This window comes from Lycorma delicatula, chromosome 2 (genome assembly GCF_047948215.1).
Source record: "Lycorma delicatula isolate Av1 chromosome 2, ASM4794821v1, whole genome shotgun sequence".
Classification (NCBI taxonomy): Eukaryota; Metazoa; Arthropoda; class Insecta; order Hemiptera; family Fulgoridae; genus Lycorma; species Lycorma delicatula.
In genome coordinates, this window is record NC_134456.1 from 147,072,653 (window position 1) to 147,093,114 (window position 20,462).

The window sequence follows — 20,462 nt, forward strand, 5'->3', positions numbered from 1 at the left end:
CTTAACCTAATCCATATATAGTATTTGTTAATCAACATAAAAATTAAACATTCTAATTGTATGGTAACCACTATTAAGCAACAAACTGTATACTTTATTTTATTTAAAAGACAAAATAAGGCTATTTGTTTATTTTCTCTGAAAAATATAACATCAAAATGTGTGTGTGTGTGTGTGTATTATATATATATATATATACATACACATTTTGCTCTCCAGTAATGGAATGCACAATTTACATAATATTTGTCCATAATAATTTCAAAAAAGAAAGCAATTTTGATAAATTAACAAAATTATATAATTGAATATGTTTTAATGTAATTGTAGAATTTAGTAACAACTAAAAATACAAAATAGTGTAACAATTTTTATTTATTTACTGTATTTTGGTGGTTTAAGTTTCAGCACAGCAATCAAAATGTTAATGAATTACTTGAATTTTCAAAAACTAAATACAAATACAAATACACACACACACACACACACACACACACACACACACACACACACACACACACACACACACACACACACACACACACACACACACACACACACACACACACACACACACACACACACACACACACACACACACACACACACACACATGCACGCACACATGCAAGGGTGGTTTGAATAGTCTGTGCAAAAATAAAAATAACTTTTTTTATATAAACAATTTCTATTTCCCAACATAATCTCTTTATACACTTATACATTTTGTCAAATGGTGCAACAGTTTATGGATCCCCTCTAAATAATAGGAATGTTCCAACTCGGCAAAACTGTTTGTTTGCAATCACCTCCACGATTGAATATAATCTCCTTCCTGCCAATCCTTTTTTTTTAGTCAAATCTGGAGAATAGGGGTATACAGAAGAAGATTAAATACTGCTATCTCAATTTTGCAACCATAACTGCAGAGTTGGCAGTGTATTATCGTTATGGAAAAAGACTTTTTTGTGGGCCAATCGAGGATGTTTTTCTTGCAGCTTGATGAAGTCCAATAATGATGGTATAGTATTTACCAGTAATCGCTGAACCTTTTTCTAAAATCAATAAGGATTATTTCTTGCAAATCCCAAGAAACAATCTACATAATCTTCCCGGCCAAAAGGGCTCCTCACTGGCAACACATTGTTTTTACTGTTCCTTTGACTCAAGTGTGTAGTGGTGTATCCATGTTTCATCTAAAGTGATGAAACTCCTGTGGATTTCACTGAAAAAGCTGCAAAATGCTCATGGAATACCTCGCACAGATTTCATTTTTTGTCAACTCTGCAATCACAGCAGCCACCATCAGTAGATAGATTTTTCCATTTAAGTGCGGATTCAAAATATTATGCCGTATTTTCAGTCGAGAAGCCCACAGCACTAGCAATTCCACACACCTTCATTCTATCATCCAACATCATATCATGAATTTTATCAATTTATAATTAATCTATTTATATAATCTAGAGTAGTGACCTCAACAGGGCATCCAGAACATTCCGTGTCACTTGTATTCATGTGACCAATTCAAAAATTTTGCGACTGCTTATAAACTATTCTAATCAAAAGTAAAGATTCAACATAATATTTATCAAGTTTTTTTTAGTCTCCTGAGGCAATTTGCCCTTCATAAAGTAATGCTATATTAACACACGAATCTTTCTATTAACACAGAAATTAATTGTTCAGGTTGAAACTTGGTGTGCATTCTACCAAAAGATGCTACTAACTGAAAATCCCCTCAATACACACCAGTGGTACCAAGTCTCAGGCTATGAATTGACTTTCCAAACCACTCTCACATATGTGTATATACATATATATATATATATATATATATATATATATATATATAATTTTTTTTCAGCCTTCGCAAAGTACAGAGTTAGACAACACTCTTACCTTTACTTTTTTACGTTAATCAAAACGTTTTTGGGCCTAAGCCCATCTTAGTGGTATTTTTTTTATAAATTCTTTGTTTACATTTACACATTAATTTTATTAGCTTTTTTACATTTTATTTTGTAAAAACAGTTTGTTAATAATTTAAAAAATTCAGAACAAATATTTGTTCAGTCAAGAGAATGAAAAATTATTCAAAAATGAATGATTAATTTTTCATTCTTACTGAACAAATATTTATTCTGAATTTTTAAATTATTAGCAAACAATTTTTACAAGTGGTACTTATTTTTATTAGTTCCATAGTAATAGCAAATAAAATTTTAATTAATGAAATATTCGAATCTTACAAGGGAAAAGCATCGGTTTGAATCGGACTTCATATTTTTTTTTTTTTAATTTAAATAAATTGATTTATTAACAATTATTAACCTGATTGTAAATAAAAATAATAAATAATAATTCAATAACAATAAAAAAAAAAGGAATAATATAAGATATTAATGAAATAAAATTTTAAGTACTTTTCATTTTAAAAAAATGTATGTATAATTTAATAGGCATATAAGAAAGTCATGTGGTATCCACATCAGATTTTTAACTACAAATAAATTCCTAAATGAGTTAATTAAATAATCAGTATCTTCTGCATAAAAAAATAATTACAACAGGAAAATTATGTTTCATAAAGTTGCAGTATTCGTAACATCACAATATGATCAACAATACATTATTTCTTCTCGAACCACAGGAATACACACACATAACAGGAATGTTATGCATTTAAGTAATGTGCATGTGACATTGACAAGTTCAAAATGTTTGTCACTGAACAGCAATCTGCATTTTGTTTACAAATCACTATCAGATATACATCTTACTTTAATTAAAAAGCTTAATATAATGCAAACAAAAATAAAAAACGTAATTTTATCAATGACTTGGGCATTTCTGTACGTAGCATTCATCTCAATGATAATGTTCAGTAGTTTGATGATAAGGTAGCGGCCATGACCTAATTGCTACAATTGATCAATATTTTGTGAACAATAACAGTGTATTTTTTTACATATCTACAAAAAACACATCAGTTTTTAGAACAAAAATCACTATCGTCTCTTTGGCCCTGAATATTTTTTTTCATTAAGAGCAAAGAAAACTTTTGACCGGAAAGATTTGCAAATATTCTTAGCTATCTACAAGATTAATCAGAATGAAACGTCCTGAAAAACTGAAATCACACAATAGGGTTCTTTTGCATAACAGTGCAGCAAACACATTATCACACAATAGGGTTCTTTTGCATAACAGTGCAGCAAACACATTACTTCATGCTGATGAAGAAGTCCTTTGCATGACACAAAGAAATGTGTCTTGTGTATCTCCCAGAAGCAGATTTATACTAGCATGAGAACTACTTTGAAGGAATTATAACTTAAAACTTTCTTTTATAAAATAAACACATTCTGTTAACATACACATGTGAGTACACATATGTGTATGTGTGCATTGTGCACATGCATCACTAGATGACACTTTGAATCAAGAGTCAGCAATGACTCAAAATTTAAAAAGCAACTAAAACATTAAACAATTTCAACATTTTCCCACATCATTCATTAGTGAGCATCATTAATCATTATCAAGAGAATATTGTACACCTACGTTAGTTCAGCACTTAAACTTCATAAGTTATACATTAAATTCTTATAAAATTTATTAAAACTTAAAAGACTTAAAAAAAAAAAAAACAAAACAATTAAACAATAATAATAATAATTTATAAGTTGATTACCTTCAATTTTTTACTTTTTTCAAGTTCAGGAGTCTCAAAATCAGAATCAATAATTAAAGAAGCAATACTTGATGAATCATGATCAGAGGATTTTGTATTCACAACCTCCTTATCCTCATCAGAGGAAGAAGAAGCAAGTAGTTCACGCTTTGCTTTTTCATCCATATCATCATCTTCTTTATCAGTTTTAATAGCCTTTATATTTGAATCTTCAACAGGTTTCTTCTCAACTTTAGTTGAGGATTTTTCCACTTTATTTTTAACAGAAGAATCTGAATCACTATCAGCTGCTACAGATAGTGGTGAGATAGCTTTATTCTCCTTGATTTTATCACAAGAATCTAATTCACCATCAGTTGCTGCTGATAATGGTGAGGTAGCTTTTTTCTTCTTAACCTTATAACAAGAATCTGACTCACCAGCTGTTGCAGATAATAAATCTTTTTTCACCTTAATTTTATCATAAGAATCTGATTTGTCACCAGATGCTTCAAGAAATGGTGAATCATCTTTTTTTGCCTTAATTTCATCACAAGAATCTGTTTCAGCAGCAGCTACTGCAGATAATAGTGAATCATCTTTTTTTGCCTTAATTTCATCACAAGAATCAGATTCAGCAGCAGCTACTGCAGATAATGGTGAATCATCTTTTTTTGCCTTAATTTCATCACAAGAATCTGATTCAGCAGCAGCTACTTTAGATAATGGTGAATCATCTTTTTTTGCCTTAATTTCATCACAAGAATCAGATTCAGCAGCAGCTACTGCAGATAATGGTGAATCAGCTTTTTCTGCCTTAACTTCATCACAAGAATTAGATTCATTATTTACTGCTATAGGTAATGGCAAGTTAGCTTTTTTCATCATCATTTTTTTTCTACCTGTTGATGTGGTTAAACTGTTTACTTTATCTTCTTCTTTCTCTTCCTCTTCTTCATCACAAACACTATCATTAGTCACTTTACTCACTTTAGCTACAATGGAATCTGTATCCAAAATATTAACACACTGATCAGTATTTTCATCATTTTTTTCATCTTTTCTTTCATTACACTTATCTTCATTACAATTATTTTTGAGATCATCTTCAGTAATGTTATCATTAGATTGCATCTTTTCAAGAGTTGATAAATCTAAATTCAGTTGATCAAGAAAATTATTTATATTTTTACCTAAAGACTTTAAAAATTTTTCAATTTTTTGTATTGTACTAAATAAGTCCTCAGAACTCTTTATATTGGATTTATTTATATAACGTACATGGATTGCTGAGGTCCGTGAAAGAACAAGTTTAGAAAAATCAATCATATTTTTCATTAATACATCTAAAAGTTTAATGCCTATTTTAATAAATTTCTTTTCTTTACTACTTTTACTCAAACTAGTATTTTTGCTAGTACTACTGCCATCATCGGAACAAGTGTTATTCTTTCTAGACCTAAGTTTATCAAGCGCTTTTTTCTTAGTTTCTTTTAGTGGGGATACTTTTCGCTTTTTATTTTTATTGGATTTACTCATTAAATCCTCATCACTCGAATCAGAATGTCTTCTACTAGATTTCTTCTGGTTAGTTTTCTTTTTCTCCATTAAATATATTTCATGAGCAGCCCATGCTTGGGCTCTAAGATCAAATAACGCCTCCGGTTTACAAATAAAACAACTCCAATTATCTTTATCATCCATTTCTTGTAAAACCTTTCTACTTAAATTTGTCTTAACACATTTCTGTAAAACAAAAAAAACAAAATGGTGAACATTATGTTAAAATCTAAAATAATTTCCATGTGAACTACCAAAATCTCTAAAACATCAAAAATTGAACTGAGTGTTATCAACCATCCTGTTCTCATCTGAGAACTTTAATTACTAAAAAAAAAAAAATAACTTTTAATTACTTTTTCACAACATTTATCTCATTACAAACATGACAAATTATTTCATTTTCTACTTCAAACTCTTTAACATGTAAGCTGCTAAGCAGCAGTTATTAATATATGTGCTGCTGTCCATTAGGCTAAAATCTAACTTTTTTTTTAATTTTCTACTTCAGGTTAGTTGTTTATTACTTTTTTAAAAGTCTTTACATCATGTGACCATAAAACAATTAAACCGAAAAAAACATTAGTCAATAAAAATAATGCAAATATAATCAGCACATGAACATGTTACAGTAAGTTTGGCCACACTGATCAAAACATGTTTTTAACCCTCGACTGCTGTGAAGCGAAAAAAGGGGAGTAATGTATTCATCTATGTGATGAAATACATGAAATTTGATTTTCCCAGAACCTACTGCAGCTATAGAGTTTGTTCTTTCACAGAATTATTTGTCTTGTTCCCCAAAGGTTTTGAGCCATAAATGTCATAAAAACTTTATTATTCTTTTTAATTTTTTTCTTCATATTTTTAATGTCAGGTTTTTAAAATTTTTAATCTTAGGCTTGTAATCTACAAATGAGAGTATTTGAATAGAAAATTAGTAATACACATACTAAAGTAACTAACAGGGAACAATAAATGGGCAAACTTGAAATTATTTTTAATAAGTGAATAAAAAAATTTACAAAAAAAATTATTACATTTATAAGTAAAATGAAAAATACATTTAATGAATTTACAAACTGATTACAAAGAGGATATATATATTCTATTATAAATTATAAGCGGCAGTAATTTAACTTAAGGGTCATTCCATGTCAAGTGAAATGTTATTTTACCAAATTGTAGTTTTTTATCTGTTATGGCTTATTTATTGTGGCCTCTTGAAAAAGGGGTACTTACAATTTGTGAATACACATAAAAATTGTTATCTTTGACTAAAAATTTTGACAGCAATAGAAAATTTTGACACAGATTCAAATTTTGGTACCATTGCAGTGTTCCAGAAAATTTTGGACTATTGTAGAACTTTCTAGGCTGATCTGAAAAAATCCATTTTCTAAAATTTTCTAGAATGTTCTGGAAAACTCCATTCCACATAAAATTATAAAGTTCTGGAATATTCTGGAAAAATCAATTCTCCAAAACATTCTATAAATTTCTGGAAAATTCCATTTCTTCTAAAATGTTCTTTATTTTGAAGAAAAGGTATATAAGCATCAACGTTTTGTGAATTAGCATAGTTGTTAGTGAATAACTTCTATAATAAGTTGTGATATATGTTGTTATCTCCAACTGTGTTTTGAATTGTTTTAAGATGGATGAAGTTTTGGCTCCTGCCATTTTGGCAACCCTGATAGCTCTGAATGCCACAAGTCTTTAAAATTTAATTATGGAAAAGCTTTTTTGTTGCTGTAAAAGAACTATCCAATGAACAAATAACTTTTACAATGGCGATCTGAAATTGGCTTTAATGAAGATACTGACATATGTTCCTATCATAAAGCTGTTTTGCTGACAAGGTTTGAATTCTTACCGAAGAGGACTGCTGTAATCCATCTGGAAAAGTCGCACAAAGCCAGAAAAGGATTGTGGCCTATTGGTATTGATTCTGCTAAATGATTAAAAGCTTTAACAAATTATCACTTCAAGCCAGGTCAAAACTTATACCCATGATGTAGGCAAGAATTGGCTCAAAGAGAGATTCACCTGAAGAATGATCAACGAGAATCAGAATCTACTGATGCAGAAATGCTAGAGGTTTCTGGAAAAATAGATGCCTCACTGTCACCACTTGGAATCTCTCCTCTGAACCTTCAATATGTCAGAAAACAGGATTCAAAAGGCTACCTGAGACAGAACTCAAGATGTTATTGCCACTACAGAGCACCTGCTGATGCTGGTTTGAGTGTTACTGATGTAATGCAAACACTAAAGAGTAAGCAGTGTCAAGGATGTAAGATCTGGATATCCTGATTGAAGAGATCAAAAGTTTGGCTTTTGATCTCAGCTCCCCCACAAGCTCACATTTTGATACTGGCATCCAGTAGCTGGAGTATTGAGAAAACAGCTGATGAATTTCAGGTTTCAATGGGAATGGTGAAGCAGGCCAGGGAGCTGAAATCTAAAGTTTGTATTTTGGCGACACCAGAAGAAAATGGAGGAAAAAATTGCAGAATATTAGATAATGGGTCCTCAAATTTTTTGAAGATGAATTTTTCCAAATCTGTCCAGGAAAAAAGATTTTTTTCATTAGGATCAATGGTGAAAAAGTCCATACGCAGAAACATCTACTTCTGTGCAATTTAAAAGAGATGTTCATAGCTTACTGCATACATTAGGCCATGAAATTGGCTTCTCAAAATTTTGTGAACCAAAACTAAAGTGGTACATTACAGTTGGTGCTGCTGGCACATATTCAATTTGTGTTTGTACCATTCATCAAAATGTTAAGCTCATGATAGCTGCAATATCTATCAAGGATGACTACAAGGCATTTACTGAGAAAATTGTCTGCAGCTTAAAATCTAAGGAATGCATGCAAATTGTGAAGAGTGTCCTGGAAAAACTGAATTGGAGTCCTATTTATTAGATGAGCTTAAAGATTATGACTTTGGAGGAAAAATAGAATACAAGCAGTCATACAGACACAGACACATTGGAGACGCAACAGGAGACTATGGAAAATATTATAGAAAAGATTTCCTTAAAGGTTTTTTTGGCCAACTAGTCAATATTTTGTTTTAAAACATCAAAGCTCATACTTAAAACAACTAAGGAAAATTTAAATGATAACCATACCATTATTCCAATGGAGTTTGCTGAGAACTATTCATTTGTTGTGCAAGATGCTGTACAGGGATTCCAACAGGAAAACAGCCAAGCTACACCGCATCCCTTCATGGTTTATTACAATAAAAACGAGTTTCAGAGTTCTATCATTTGCATGGTCAGTAATTATCAGCACCATGATATCACTGCTGTTCATATATTTTTGACTGAACTGATCAAATACTGACCGAAATAAAGCATATACACTACTTCAGTGATGGTTCAGCGGTTCAATACAAGAATTTTATCAATTTGTGCTGCCATAAAGAAGACTTTGATATAACAACTGAATGGAACTTCTTTGCAACAAGCCATGGCATATCACCTTGGGATGGAACTGGAGGTACCACAAAATGATTAGCAGCACGTGCCAGTCTTCAGTGACTATAGAAAACCAAATATTGTTACCAAAAGACTTATTTGAATTTTGTAAAAAATATATCAGAAATTGATTCTTTTTATTCCAACAGAAGAAGTTGAGAGAATCCGACCTGAACAGGAAAGCCGGTTTAGTAGTGTGACCTGTCCCACATGTGGTTTTTGGACCCCAAAAACGAGACATTTTCAAAACCTTACAATTTGGCAGCCTTTTTATTAATGAAGGAAACTCTGTAACAGTCCAATTTTTTTTATAAGTACTACTAGTACCTAGAAGTTAAAAGGTAAAACACAGGCCTGTTACCCTAAGCCCTTCATTATTTATTTTGGGACTAAAATTTGAAAAAACAATTTGTAAATGTAATTTTAGTAAACATTACAAGACTTGGTTATGTAACAAAATTAATTTTGGGAACACTAAGATGAAGTTCCACCTTTACTCTTTCCAAAAAGCCCTTTTTAACAACCTCTGTATGTAAAATAAGAATGCTACAGCTCATGGAAAAAGTGGCCGTTTTTACCTGTTTGCAAGTTAGTAAAGTCTATTATTCAAGAAAAATATTTATAAAAATATAAAATAATATTTTTTGGCCATTACAAGGTGGGTAGTTATATACCAAATACAAGGGCTATTCAGAAAGTAAGGAACGTTTCCACCTGGCACCGCCGGGGGCACGCCAATCGCGTATATATTGGTGTGCTCGTACTCGGCACCTCAGTCAGCGTCCAGCCGTGACAACGGGAACATCTCCGCACTGCCCGTTTTTTTATATACAAATTTGAAATGTGTGCTATAATCGAAAATCCCACCAGTTATGAGGTGTGGTCTGTGATTCGTGGCATTTAAGAATACAGCAAATGTCCACAAAAAATTTGATGAAGTTTGGAGATAATCAAATGGGAACTCCTAGTCCACTTGACATAGAATGAGACTTTAGTTAGCAATAATGATAAAACAAATAGCAATAACTGAAATTACCATTTTCTACAACTTTAAAAAATTAATGCGGCTGTTTTAAATAAGAGAAAAAAATTATAAAGATAAGTACATAATGGAATTTACGCCAAAGATGTCTCCAAAGATATTCATATTAAATTACACAGATATTTCTTAAATTTACAGCTTTTGACAGTTCAATAAATAATTAATATCAAGCAACCAAAATTAAGACATAAAATGAGAAAAACCAAGTTTAATAAAATAATATAAGTAAAACCTGGCTTTCCAGACTAATCCCAGACTAATATGAACATTAAAAAGTATGAGATTTGATGTTCTAAGTTTCCCTTTTCAGAAAGTAAAATGCTCAATCACTAATACTAACAAAATAAATAAAAATCTATTTATATTATAACAATTCTATTCATTGAAGTACTAATACTAACAAAATAAATAAAAATCTATTTACATTACAACAATAGAAGTAATAACTGAACAACACTCGTTCAATTTTTTTGAAATAGATTCAATTGTAGTATCTACAGATATAGTGATGTACTTTGTACAGTACAAAATTCAAACTAGTTTAAATTTCAAACATGCTTACAGATTAAATTTTGGAATTTACATATACAATTATTTTGCTCCAATAGATGTACATTATTGCCACAATATATACTTTTTCTCTACTTTCAGGAAAAATTTCTATGACAAAAAATTTGTACCAAAAGACCAGAAATAATAATGTTAATTTGTAATGCAGTAGCAATTTTATTTAAAAAATATAAATCACCCACTTCATTACAGTAAGTGATTTTTATACTGCAGAACTAAGTTATCAGTTGCAGTGAAACTACGTTCTTCATCGATAATGCTACTTCTTATTCATGATTAACACTAAAAATATCACTTCATTTTTCCCCCCACAAAATACCACGCCTAAAATAGCTTGAACAAGACACCAAATAGTTTAACTAAGACACCATAAAAAAAATTTAACTAAATATTGTGAGTTTAACTAACTTAATATCCACATAAGTGAAATACAGCATAAAATGCATGAAAAAGATAAAAACATTCTTCAGACAACTGGATGGATAGAAAAGTATGGCAACCTGTTTAAGAAAGTACAGACAATAACTGTTTCAGAAAAGTAGACTTCTGCAAGGAGCCAATGCCACATGAATCAAAGTAGTACAGCCTCGTAATGGCTTTTGCAGAATTTGAAAATCATGTTTATTCCTTTCAAGATCACCCTGATATTGACTTAAATTTAGTTACTTAAGACACAAGCACCAGATAAGCTTAACTTATTCTATTTCATTAAAATTCCAATTCAGAAATTGAATACAGTAATATGCCAAACTTAGTGATAACCATGTTAAGTTGAATTCGCATAAGTTGGGGGTACAATTTTGCATATAAATACATACAAATTATGTTTAATTGGGATCAAGAGACTAAAGAAAATAATTTAGAAGAAAATTGTGTAATAAAATCTTATATAATACAGTACTTACAACAAATTATACAATATATTATGAATTGCAAAAAACGTAAACCAAAATTATTTTGATGCAGAAGGCTTCATAAAATCAAACAAGGACGTCTGACAGATCAACAATTTTTTCTTCTGTCGCAAAATTTCCTTGTAGCATGCTAATAATGTTTTTATTCCTAGTTTCGTAACAGAAATGCACTCTGCATTGGATTCCATGTTTTTCAAAAGTTATAAACCTTTTTCAATTGAACTGAGGCCTTCTGTCAAGTTTCCAACTGTCATTTGATCTTCTAATTGAACTGGGCCTAAAGAATCAGATTTTTTAATGTCTTGCTCTTGCTCACACATTTCTACGAGCTCATCAGTTGTCAGCTCCTAAATGTGTGAATTCAGCAGTTCTTGAATGTTATCACTATCCACTTCTATATTTATTTGTCTGGCAAGATCAAACTTATTCAATCACATTACCAATTTCATCAGGCTTTGGCACTGATTCTGTCTAAGTTTCAGTGATGAAAAAAACAGACAGTTTTTTCTAGACGCCATTCACAATTTTTTTGTGAAATTTCATTTCAAAACTTTTCATTGATTCTCATGGAATCTAAAATATTGAATTGTTTCCAAAACTTTTTAACAGAGAGCTCGTTGTTTTGTCTCACAGCTTCACTCAGGTGCACAAACAATTGTCTCATGTAATAAGCTTAGAATGTTTTGATGACTGCCTGGGTTCATCATGTGAAGCAAGCTGGTTGTATTTGGTGGCAAAAATACAACTTTCACGTGTGGGTTGAAATTAGTAAAGTAGCAGGAGGATAACCTGGTGTGTTGTCGATTAATAACCTCACTTTAAATGGGATTTGTTTAGATTGGCAATAAAGTTTGACTTCAGGTATGAAGTGATGACCAAACCAGTCCTCAAAAAGGGAAGCTGCCATTCAAACTTTACAATTCGACTTCCAAATCACAGGTAAGTGAGCTTTAGATTTATTTTTACATGCTCTTGTATTTTCTGAGAGATAATCTAAAAGGGGTTTTAACTTACAATCACCAGCTGCATTCACACCAACCCTCACTGTTAATCGATCTGTGGTGACCATAAAACCTGGAAAGGTTTTCTCTTCACATGCGATAACAGTTCTTTTAGGCATCATCTTCCAGAACAGGCCAGTCTCATCCACGTTGAATATGGTTTGGCTGGTATCACCTTCTTCTATTACATCTTTAAGTTTCTCTGGATAGACGCAGCGCTTGCTGCCTCTATCAGCGCTTGCTGCCTCTCAACTTTCTGCAAAGCTAATGCTAATTATAGCGACTTTTGAATCTGCTGAACCAATCGCTACTAGCTTTAAACATTTCATCTTTAGCACCCCCCCCCCCAGCTTCTTCTTTCAATCCCTCAAAAATTAGCTTAGCTTGATAGCTTGAGAGCACACCATGTTCTGATCAACAGGACAATTTTTCAAACTTACTTGATTATCACACGATAATTTTAACATTGTTTCCATCTCAGTGATAATACCATGACTTTATGAACGATGTTTGAATTAAAAGACTGAGCATTTATCACAGCTTCAAGAAATTTTTTCTTTACCTTTTATAACTGTTCTGGCTGTTGATTCCAGTAGATCAAACTTCTTTGCCAATTCACAAATTATTATTTTTGCATAAAAGTCTTTGATAATGTTAAATTTACATCCTAAAGACAATGTTTTTCTTTTCCTGTTTGATGCAAAACAATCAGTTCTACTTCTTTTGGATAACATCGTAGATTCTATCAAGTCTTAGTAGATAAAACAAATATAAATATAAAAAATACACTAACACAAAATAATAATTTGTAGCTATGCATTGACTCTGCGCGAAGCATGTCCAACCATGCCATAAGCTGAACTGAACACTAGTGCGGGCGGAGTGGGGAATTGAGTTTCAAAAATCACATAACTATGGATCCGCATAAGACAAGGTATTAATGTACTTCATGAGAAATTACATTACATTACAAATTTGTGCTTTACTTGATGCAATTTGGAAAGGTTCAACTTTTATTACATAATTTATTAAACTATGATTTTTATGCAGTTACAAATCTTTTAAGTTTTAAAAGAAAGCTGATATTTCTGGCAATTAAGTATTTTTCTTTAGTAGCTTTTAAAAATAAATTCAATGAATTGAGTATACACACAACACTTTTAACCCAGTAAGATTTTTAAAAGTTTAAGTCAGGTCCAAACTGTACTCTTGGACCAGATAATTTTTTTGACAATTGGAGTTTCTATACAACTGGTATTAATTTATTTATTTTTACTATTATTTTTTATTGAGCTTATAACCACAATACTTACATTATATAAGATCTTATATATAATGTAAGATCTATACATTTAATAATAGGATAATCAAATTGAAGGAAAACCTTTTAGAGACTATATTTTTCAAAACAAAAGTTTTGTCTTAAATATTTAAAGACAAGTAAAAAAGCAAAAGAAATACAGCTGAAAAGACTATTTCATTAGTAACATATAAATCTTAAACTGGATTACAGAGTTTCATAAAGGGAATTAAAATTATCATGAATATATATATATGGGTTAATCCATTTGAAGTGTCCCAAAAAGATATAAGCTGGTTGACCAATTAAAAAAAAATTGAGAATTACCCACTTGTTTCCTCCTACATGTTTCAGGACCTTAAAAAAATTTTTTTTTAATTTTTTATTTAAGCTGTTTACCTGTGGCAGCCATTTTTGTTACAGTGCGCATACCTACGTTTGCGATTGTAAGGAAAAGATCTTAACTAGAAAACTATTGATCCTGGAAGGATGAAACAAAAAGCAATTTAATCATATTTTCTCAAGGTAAAAGATTGGTTCTGTGGTTTATTAACCTATCTCTCTTCTTTCTAACAGAAAATTATCAATAAAGTTGAAAATGAAAATTGGTGAAATTTCACTTTTGGTAATTTTTTTCAAGAGGCAGTTACACGGTAAGAATTACTGTGGCGTACAGAGATGGCTTACAGTTTGAATTATTTTTTTATACGTAGGTATTACGTTAGTAGTTTTACCATAAATAATATTAATGGTGATACACTTACCCCTAAATTTTTATGAATTTTTAGAAACTAATTTTTTTTTTAAATTAAAATTTTTGCTTCAAATAACTCTGATGGAGCTGGTGATAAAAATCTCAAATTTGCACAACTTGCAGTGTTTTTGTACATGTTTATGGCAAATAAAAAAAGTTTCCTGGTATTGAAATAATAAAAAAGTTATAACCTCCCAAAAATCATGAAAAACTGTTAAAAGCAATACCACTTTGACTTGCTAAATAAGGGCTCCATGGAGATTTCTTGTCTTCTTTGCACTTGGCATTTTTTATGCCCCTATATTGTTGAAGTTGACCTTTTCAATATTTTTAAAATATATTTTTCTAAATTATTAATGATAGGTCATAATTTAATGATAACTTAACCAATACCAGTAACATAATACAATTTTGATTCAAAAATGCTTCTAAAACTTACCCAAACTGAGATTTTAATGAGTAGCCTACATCTTTTTTCAAGAATTAATTTTTATTTTTACACTGGTTTATTTTTGTAAACACTATCGAAGAAAAAATAAGGAGTAGCAAAATTTTAATTATTCTTCAATGAAATAGCCTGTTTTTGTAGCAATGAAAGTTTATTATTCAGTGTGATTAACCAACAGCTGTGATAACTCTTCTGATAATTCTCTTGAAATTGTATGAGATCAACCCATAATTGTAGTTAGTTCAAGTAATGTCAACTTTCTCAGGACTTTGCAGATTTGTACCCACACTTTGTCTTGAGACTTTTGAAATGATGTATGTGGTCCAGCTGGGTGGAAAAAATGAACCTGCACATCGTTCTGGTTTGTTGTTACTCCCACATCATCACAGGCGTTTTTCCCCGTGAGATGATCCAAAGATGTGCCACTTGGGTTCAAGGTCGAAGTCTTTTTTTGCGACTGCACAAATTAGCAAAAATTTTTTTATTTTTATACTGACAGTAAAATAGATGAGTTTTTTTAATGTTATGATGCACTTCCTTGACATGGTCTGTTAGAACTTTTTGAAAGCAATAAAATGTTGCTGTATTGTGCTTCAAGTGATCACTTAAAGTACAGACACTTCTATGTTGTAATACATCAATTTCCTTCAGAACACAAAAGATTGAACTGTGGGCTTGGCTGTTGACCCAATGGAAGCTTTGCATTTCATCTTGATTAAGAAATTACAGGTTTTCTGCAAGGTCTGCCAACAAAAAACATTCTTCTTCACCTAATTCTGATTTTTTTTCTTGAAAAACTGAGCTTGAGATTTTGACACAAAATGGAGGGTTTTCAGCTTTTCCAATTTTTCCACTATGATTCGAAAAACTCATCTTTGGTCTGAAGAACAGTAATCATCTCTACCCTATCAGTTGTTACCCACTATTTGTACATTATTGTATCTGCCATTAGTTGCAGCAGTAATGTGATCATTAGTTGTTATTTGTATTTTTTGGTATTATTGTGCTTTTCTTTTCATGTATACATATGCACAGAAAACATTTTAAATATTTAAAACTAAAATCATTTTAAATATCATCTACTACGGAACACCACAGAATTATTTGTCAGTCTGTGTGTAGGAGGAGAGAAACCATTTAAAATAACATCTCCAGACAACAATCTTTCAAATAAAATATTTATATAAAACATGAGCTAGGGTTTTCCTTACAAGGGTAAAGTAAAATACTGTGCAAGCTGTGTCAACAATGAGACAAGGTACTAGAAATCTATCACTACAACCTTCTTAAAAACTGTTAAAGAAACTTATTACAGGTTTGGGAAGAAATGTATGAACTATTACATAAATAAGTTAAAAAAATACATAATAATGGTACAACCTAAAATTTTCATTAGTGTAGAAAATTAGTGTAATATATATATATATATATATATATATATATATATAATATTCATATTAATATTTCTTAAGTCATACTTACCCTACAGAATGAACAATTGCATTTATCACAGATAAACAGTTTGCCTCCTTGAGCACACCACCGGCAATACTTTTCATCTCCATCACTATCAATTGAAAAGTTGCCATCTCCATAGAAATTTTGGCACTCCTGGATATTAAAAAAATAAGCATCATACCATTAAGCTTTTATATATATGTTGGGTAAAGTTAACAAAAAATAAAAGAACACACAGCTCGTATTTGCCAATAGAAATTGGACTTTAATTAGAAAAAAAAACAACTAAACCTTATCTTGAATCATAACCTTAAAAAATTAAATGTAATTATGAAATAAACATAACTTAATTCTATACAGAATTTATACAAGAAAAATCAGCTGAATCAAAATATGAATAATAATAATAATAATAATAATAATAATAATAAATGAGAAAATACATAAACATACAGTTTTCAAATAATAATTTTGAAAATCTACAATTAACAAAGCCTGAAAACAAAAGAACAAAAAACACCTTTTGTTACAATTATATACTTATGAACATAACAACATCAATAAACATACATATTGTAACTGGAAAACTGTTGCATTACTGACATATTCTGTAATAATGAAAATTAGCAATGAACAAATGTCATGAACTTAGAAAAATAAACTACAGTAATTCTTACCATTGGCACTGGCCTTTTCTAAATTATGAACATCATACTTAGCATTAAGTAATTAAAACATGTAATTCTAGTTAGTTGTAGAAAAAGGCCGCAATAATATTCCAGTACAAAAAGAGATAATTACAATGTAATCAAATTGAAATGAGTAGTCATATAAATAGAGTTCATTTTAGTAAGTAAGCTTTCTTGAAAATATGAAATTACAAAGTCCAAAAACATAACTTCATATCAGGAGTTTAAGAAAATTAATTTAAGAAAAGTAATATGAATTCAGTTCATGAATAGATAATAATTAATCTCTGCAATTAACAAATTACATTAGATTAAATGATACAGTTAATTACAATAAAAACAAATTGTAATAAGTAAGCACATAAAATATGTTGCACATGAAAAGTAATAACATAACCTTTATCTAAGCCACCTTACGTGACTACACTTGAATGAAGAAATGGTTTTATAAGCCAATCTTGAAATACAAATTCAGAATGAACAGTTAGTTGTATATTTCACTAATTTAACTAATAACATAACTGTTAATATAGAAAATAATGAATAATTTGAACTTGCCTTAATCACACATAAATATCTGTAAAAAATGATCTTGTGAAATTGAAGTACACATAAATACATACAGTTTATCCTTGGCATAGTCTACAATGGCGTATCAAAAATACAGAGGTGAAACGTTATTTAGAAGTTTAACAAGACGAGGCGTCTCAGATTTGTAGCAATGAGTTTGGAGAAAATACTGCATCGATAAACTTGGCTGGTTAGTATTAACTGAACCACTTTCAACAGAGTACAAGACGATGTGGAGACGGAGTATTACCACAGTTATGAGTGCACAAAGGCAACGAGAATAGCCAAGCTACACAATACGTGTCCGAGCCCCAGGTCCACACACCATGAGAGTCTTTCCTGGACTACTCTGTATGAGAGAGAGAAGAGAACGATCCACACAGTGAAAGTCAGATCTGAACTGCAACTGTTCGAGATAGAGAAGTGACTGAGTCCTAGGTCCGCACACTATGAAACTCTTTTCAGGACTGAAGAAATAGTGGTGGGGAAACAAAGAAGGCAATAGACCGAAGAGAGTGTGTGTTGGTATTGGTAAGACAAAGAAATTAGCATAAACAGGAAGTTTGGGTAAGAAAGAACATAACGATTAATTTTATAAGCAAGCAAACCATTAAAAGAGTTACGTAAGACTGATAAATAATTGCTGAAATACGAACAAGTAGAGGAAATGACGTGATCGCAGACAAAGAAAATTAAACTTCTAGGAACTTGACAACATTAAAATTAGAGATAACAACAAACAGTTAAAACTAATGTGGTTAAATAGAAATTGCTTTTATGAAACATTGCGACCGCAGCAGATAAAAATAACGACAAAAACATTATTGGAATAAGACAACTTTACGCATTGGCGTAAACAATATATCTTAGTCTTTTCATGGCTCAAACCAATGTTGCACTTAAAAAATGAAAATCCAATAAGGCATCAACAATTTTGACTAATTTACAATAATCTTACAAATCATATTTCTAACAAATTCTATCTAATATTATAATAGAAAAACAAATTATAAAGAAAAAAAAAATTTTTTTAATGTTTCTCTAAGTGTGATACCATTTTCTGAATTGCTTTTTTATATACGTAACAGATCTGTAAATACAATTTTTCTATCACCCTTAGTTTTATATAAATTATGCTTAAAAAAATTAAGGGAAAATATAGTTAAATATAGTTAATATAGTTTAAAAAAAAGTTTTGCTGATGCTTTTTTTTATAAATAGCCTCAGGCACACCCTGAATTAATGTCCAACAGTAATCAGCTAGCATGTTAGGTTTCCATTTCCCTTAATAGTGGCTTTCCATCACTGAAAATGTCTTGGTGGAAACGTTCACAGTGTTCAACACTTATCTCTGAGGTTGTCCAGGAAAAACTCCAGAAGTGAGTGGAATAAATGTATTTTCAAAGACATATTACATCCCATACCTCTGTATGAAGTAAGAAATTGATTAATAATATCAACGGTCTGATTTTTGTTTGCCGAGAAAATTTTAAAACATCTTTAAATGAAGTCCAAGCTGCACTTTCTACATTATTTAACACTGATTTAAATGCATCATCCTTGACAAACTCTCTTTTTGAGGACCAACAAATATTCCTTCTTCAATTTTTTCTTGATTTACATTTGGAAATTTATGCCTGATGTACAAAAATTCGGAATTATCCTTCTTCATTACTTTTATGGAATTTTTCAATAGTCCCAGCTTGATATGAAGAGGGAGTAAAAATATTTTTTTGGGTTAAACTAAGGGCTCATGAATAATATTTTTCCCATTTGGAGTTAAGTTGTCTCATTTCTTCCACTCTTTCATAACATAATGTTTAGCTTTGTCCCATTTGCAAAGAGAACATACTAGCCTAACTGCATGCCTAACAAAATAGCTATAACTTTCAAATCAACACATATATAGTACTGAGAAAGTTCTTTCTGTCGGCTTTTAAAGCCCAAAATGTTTGTATTTTTTTAAACTAAATTCCAACCTTGTATTTTTTTAAAGTAAATTCCAACCTTGTAGTCTTGATCCTAACAGCTTGATTTTTTGATAAATGTATATCCCTAACCAAGTCATTTAATTCACCCTGTGATAAAAAGATATGGCTTATTGGAAGATAATTCAAAATCAAAATCATTGTTGTCTTCTTCAGTACTGGCTGATTCTTCATCGCTGCTTTCAAAACATATATATTCACAGGTGGCTCAGGAACTGGAATAATTTCACTAAGAGGTACAGGCCTGAATGCAGATTGCAATGAAGGATATTTTACACTACGTTTGGATTTTTTAGAAACTTCAGACACACTTGTTAAACAAAAGTAACAATCTGTTACATGATACTTTGGTTCATACCAAATCATAAGTACATATGTCAATAATATGCGACTGATATGATTTGATTCTTTGTCTAATATTGTTTATTTACAGCTTACAAATTATGTTAACAAAGTTAAACAACAAAAAATGAGCTAACAAAATACAACATAGGAGCTTAAAATGCTAACTATATGTCAAAAAATGAAAAAAAATCCTTTACTTAAAATTAAAAAATTTTTCAAAAATAGTGGGTGATAGAAAGATTCCAAGTTCTTATTCATTTTCAGCATCAAAAAACAGATTAAAATTAGTGTCGCATGTTAGGAAACAAAAATTATGTTTATCAGTGTAATCATTTTAGTTTTATTTTGAATCACAGCCCAAACCAAAAGTCCAATATAGAGGTTTTACAAAAAGTTTAGGGACCCCTAGAAAGTAGTACATCAGTTCTTGTCCTTATAGTTTCTGCTGCAGTTTTAACATGAAGTATCCATGTAATAATGCCGGAACAAAATGGAAGGTTTTAATAAAAGCCAAAAGAAGTCTGTGTTGATCTGTTAATTATTTATGAATTTTTATAACTTTTCTCATGTGGCCAAACTTAATATTTTTTAAAGAAAAAATATTAAAAAAAACTTTTGATTGGTTAAACTAAGGTTAATGAAATCTTTGGTACAA

The 20,462-nt window shown here is 30.5% G+C and overlaps 1 protein-coding gene across 4 annotated transcripts in view; it reads right to left on the bottom strand.

The window, feature by feature from the left end:
- XNP (ATRX chromatin remodeler XNP) overlaps positions 1-20,462 on the bottom strand; it is a 226,453-nt gene that overhangs the window by 178,218 nt on the left and 27,773 nt on the right. For all 4 annotated transcript variants that reach the window (XM_075356424.1, XM_075356423.1, XM_075356421.1 and 1 more), the window contains exons 4-5: positions 16,240-16,368; positions 3,698-5,422 (exon numbers count right to left, since the gene is read on the bottom strand). In XM_075356424.1, the coding sequence (XP_075212539.1) occupies positions 3,698-5,422; positions 16,240-16,368 (1,854 nt within the window). The remainder of the gene's footprint in view (positions 1-3,697; positions 5,423-16,239; positions 16,369-20,462) is intronic.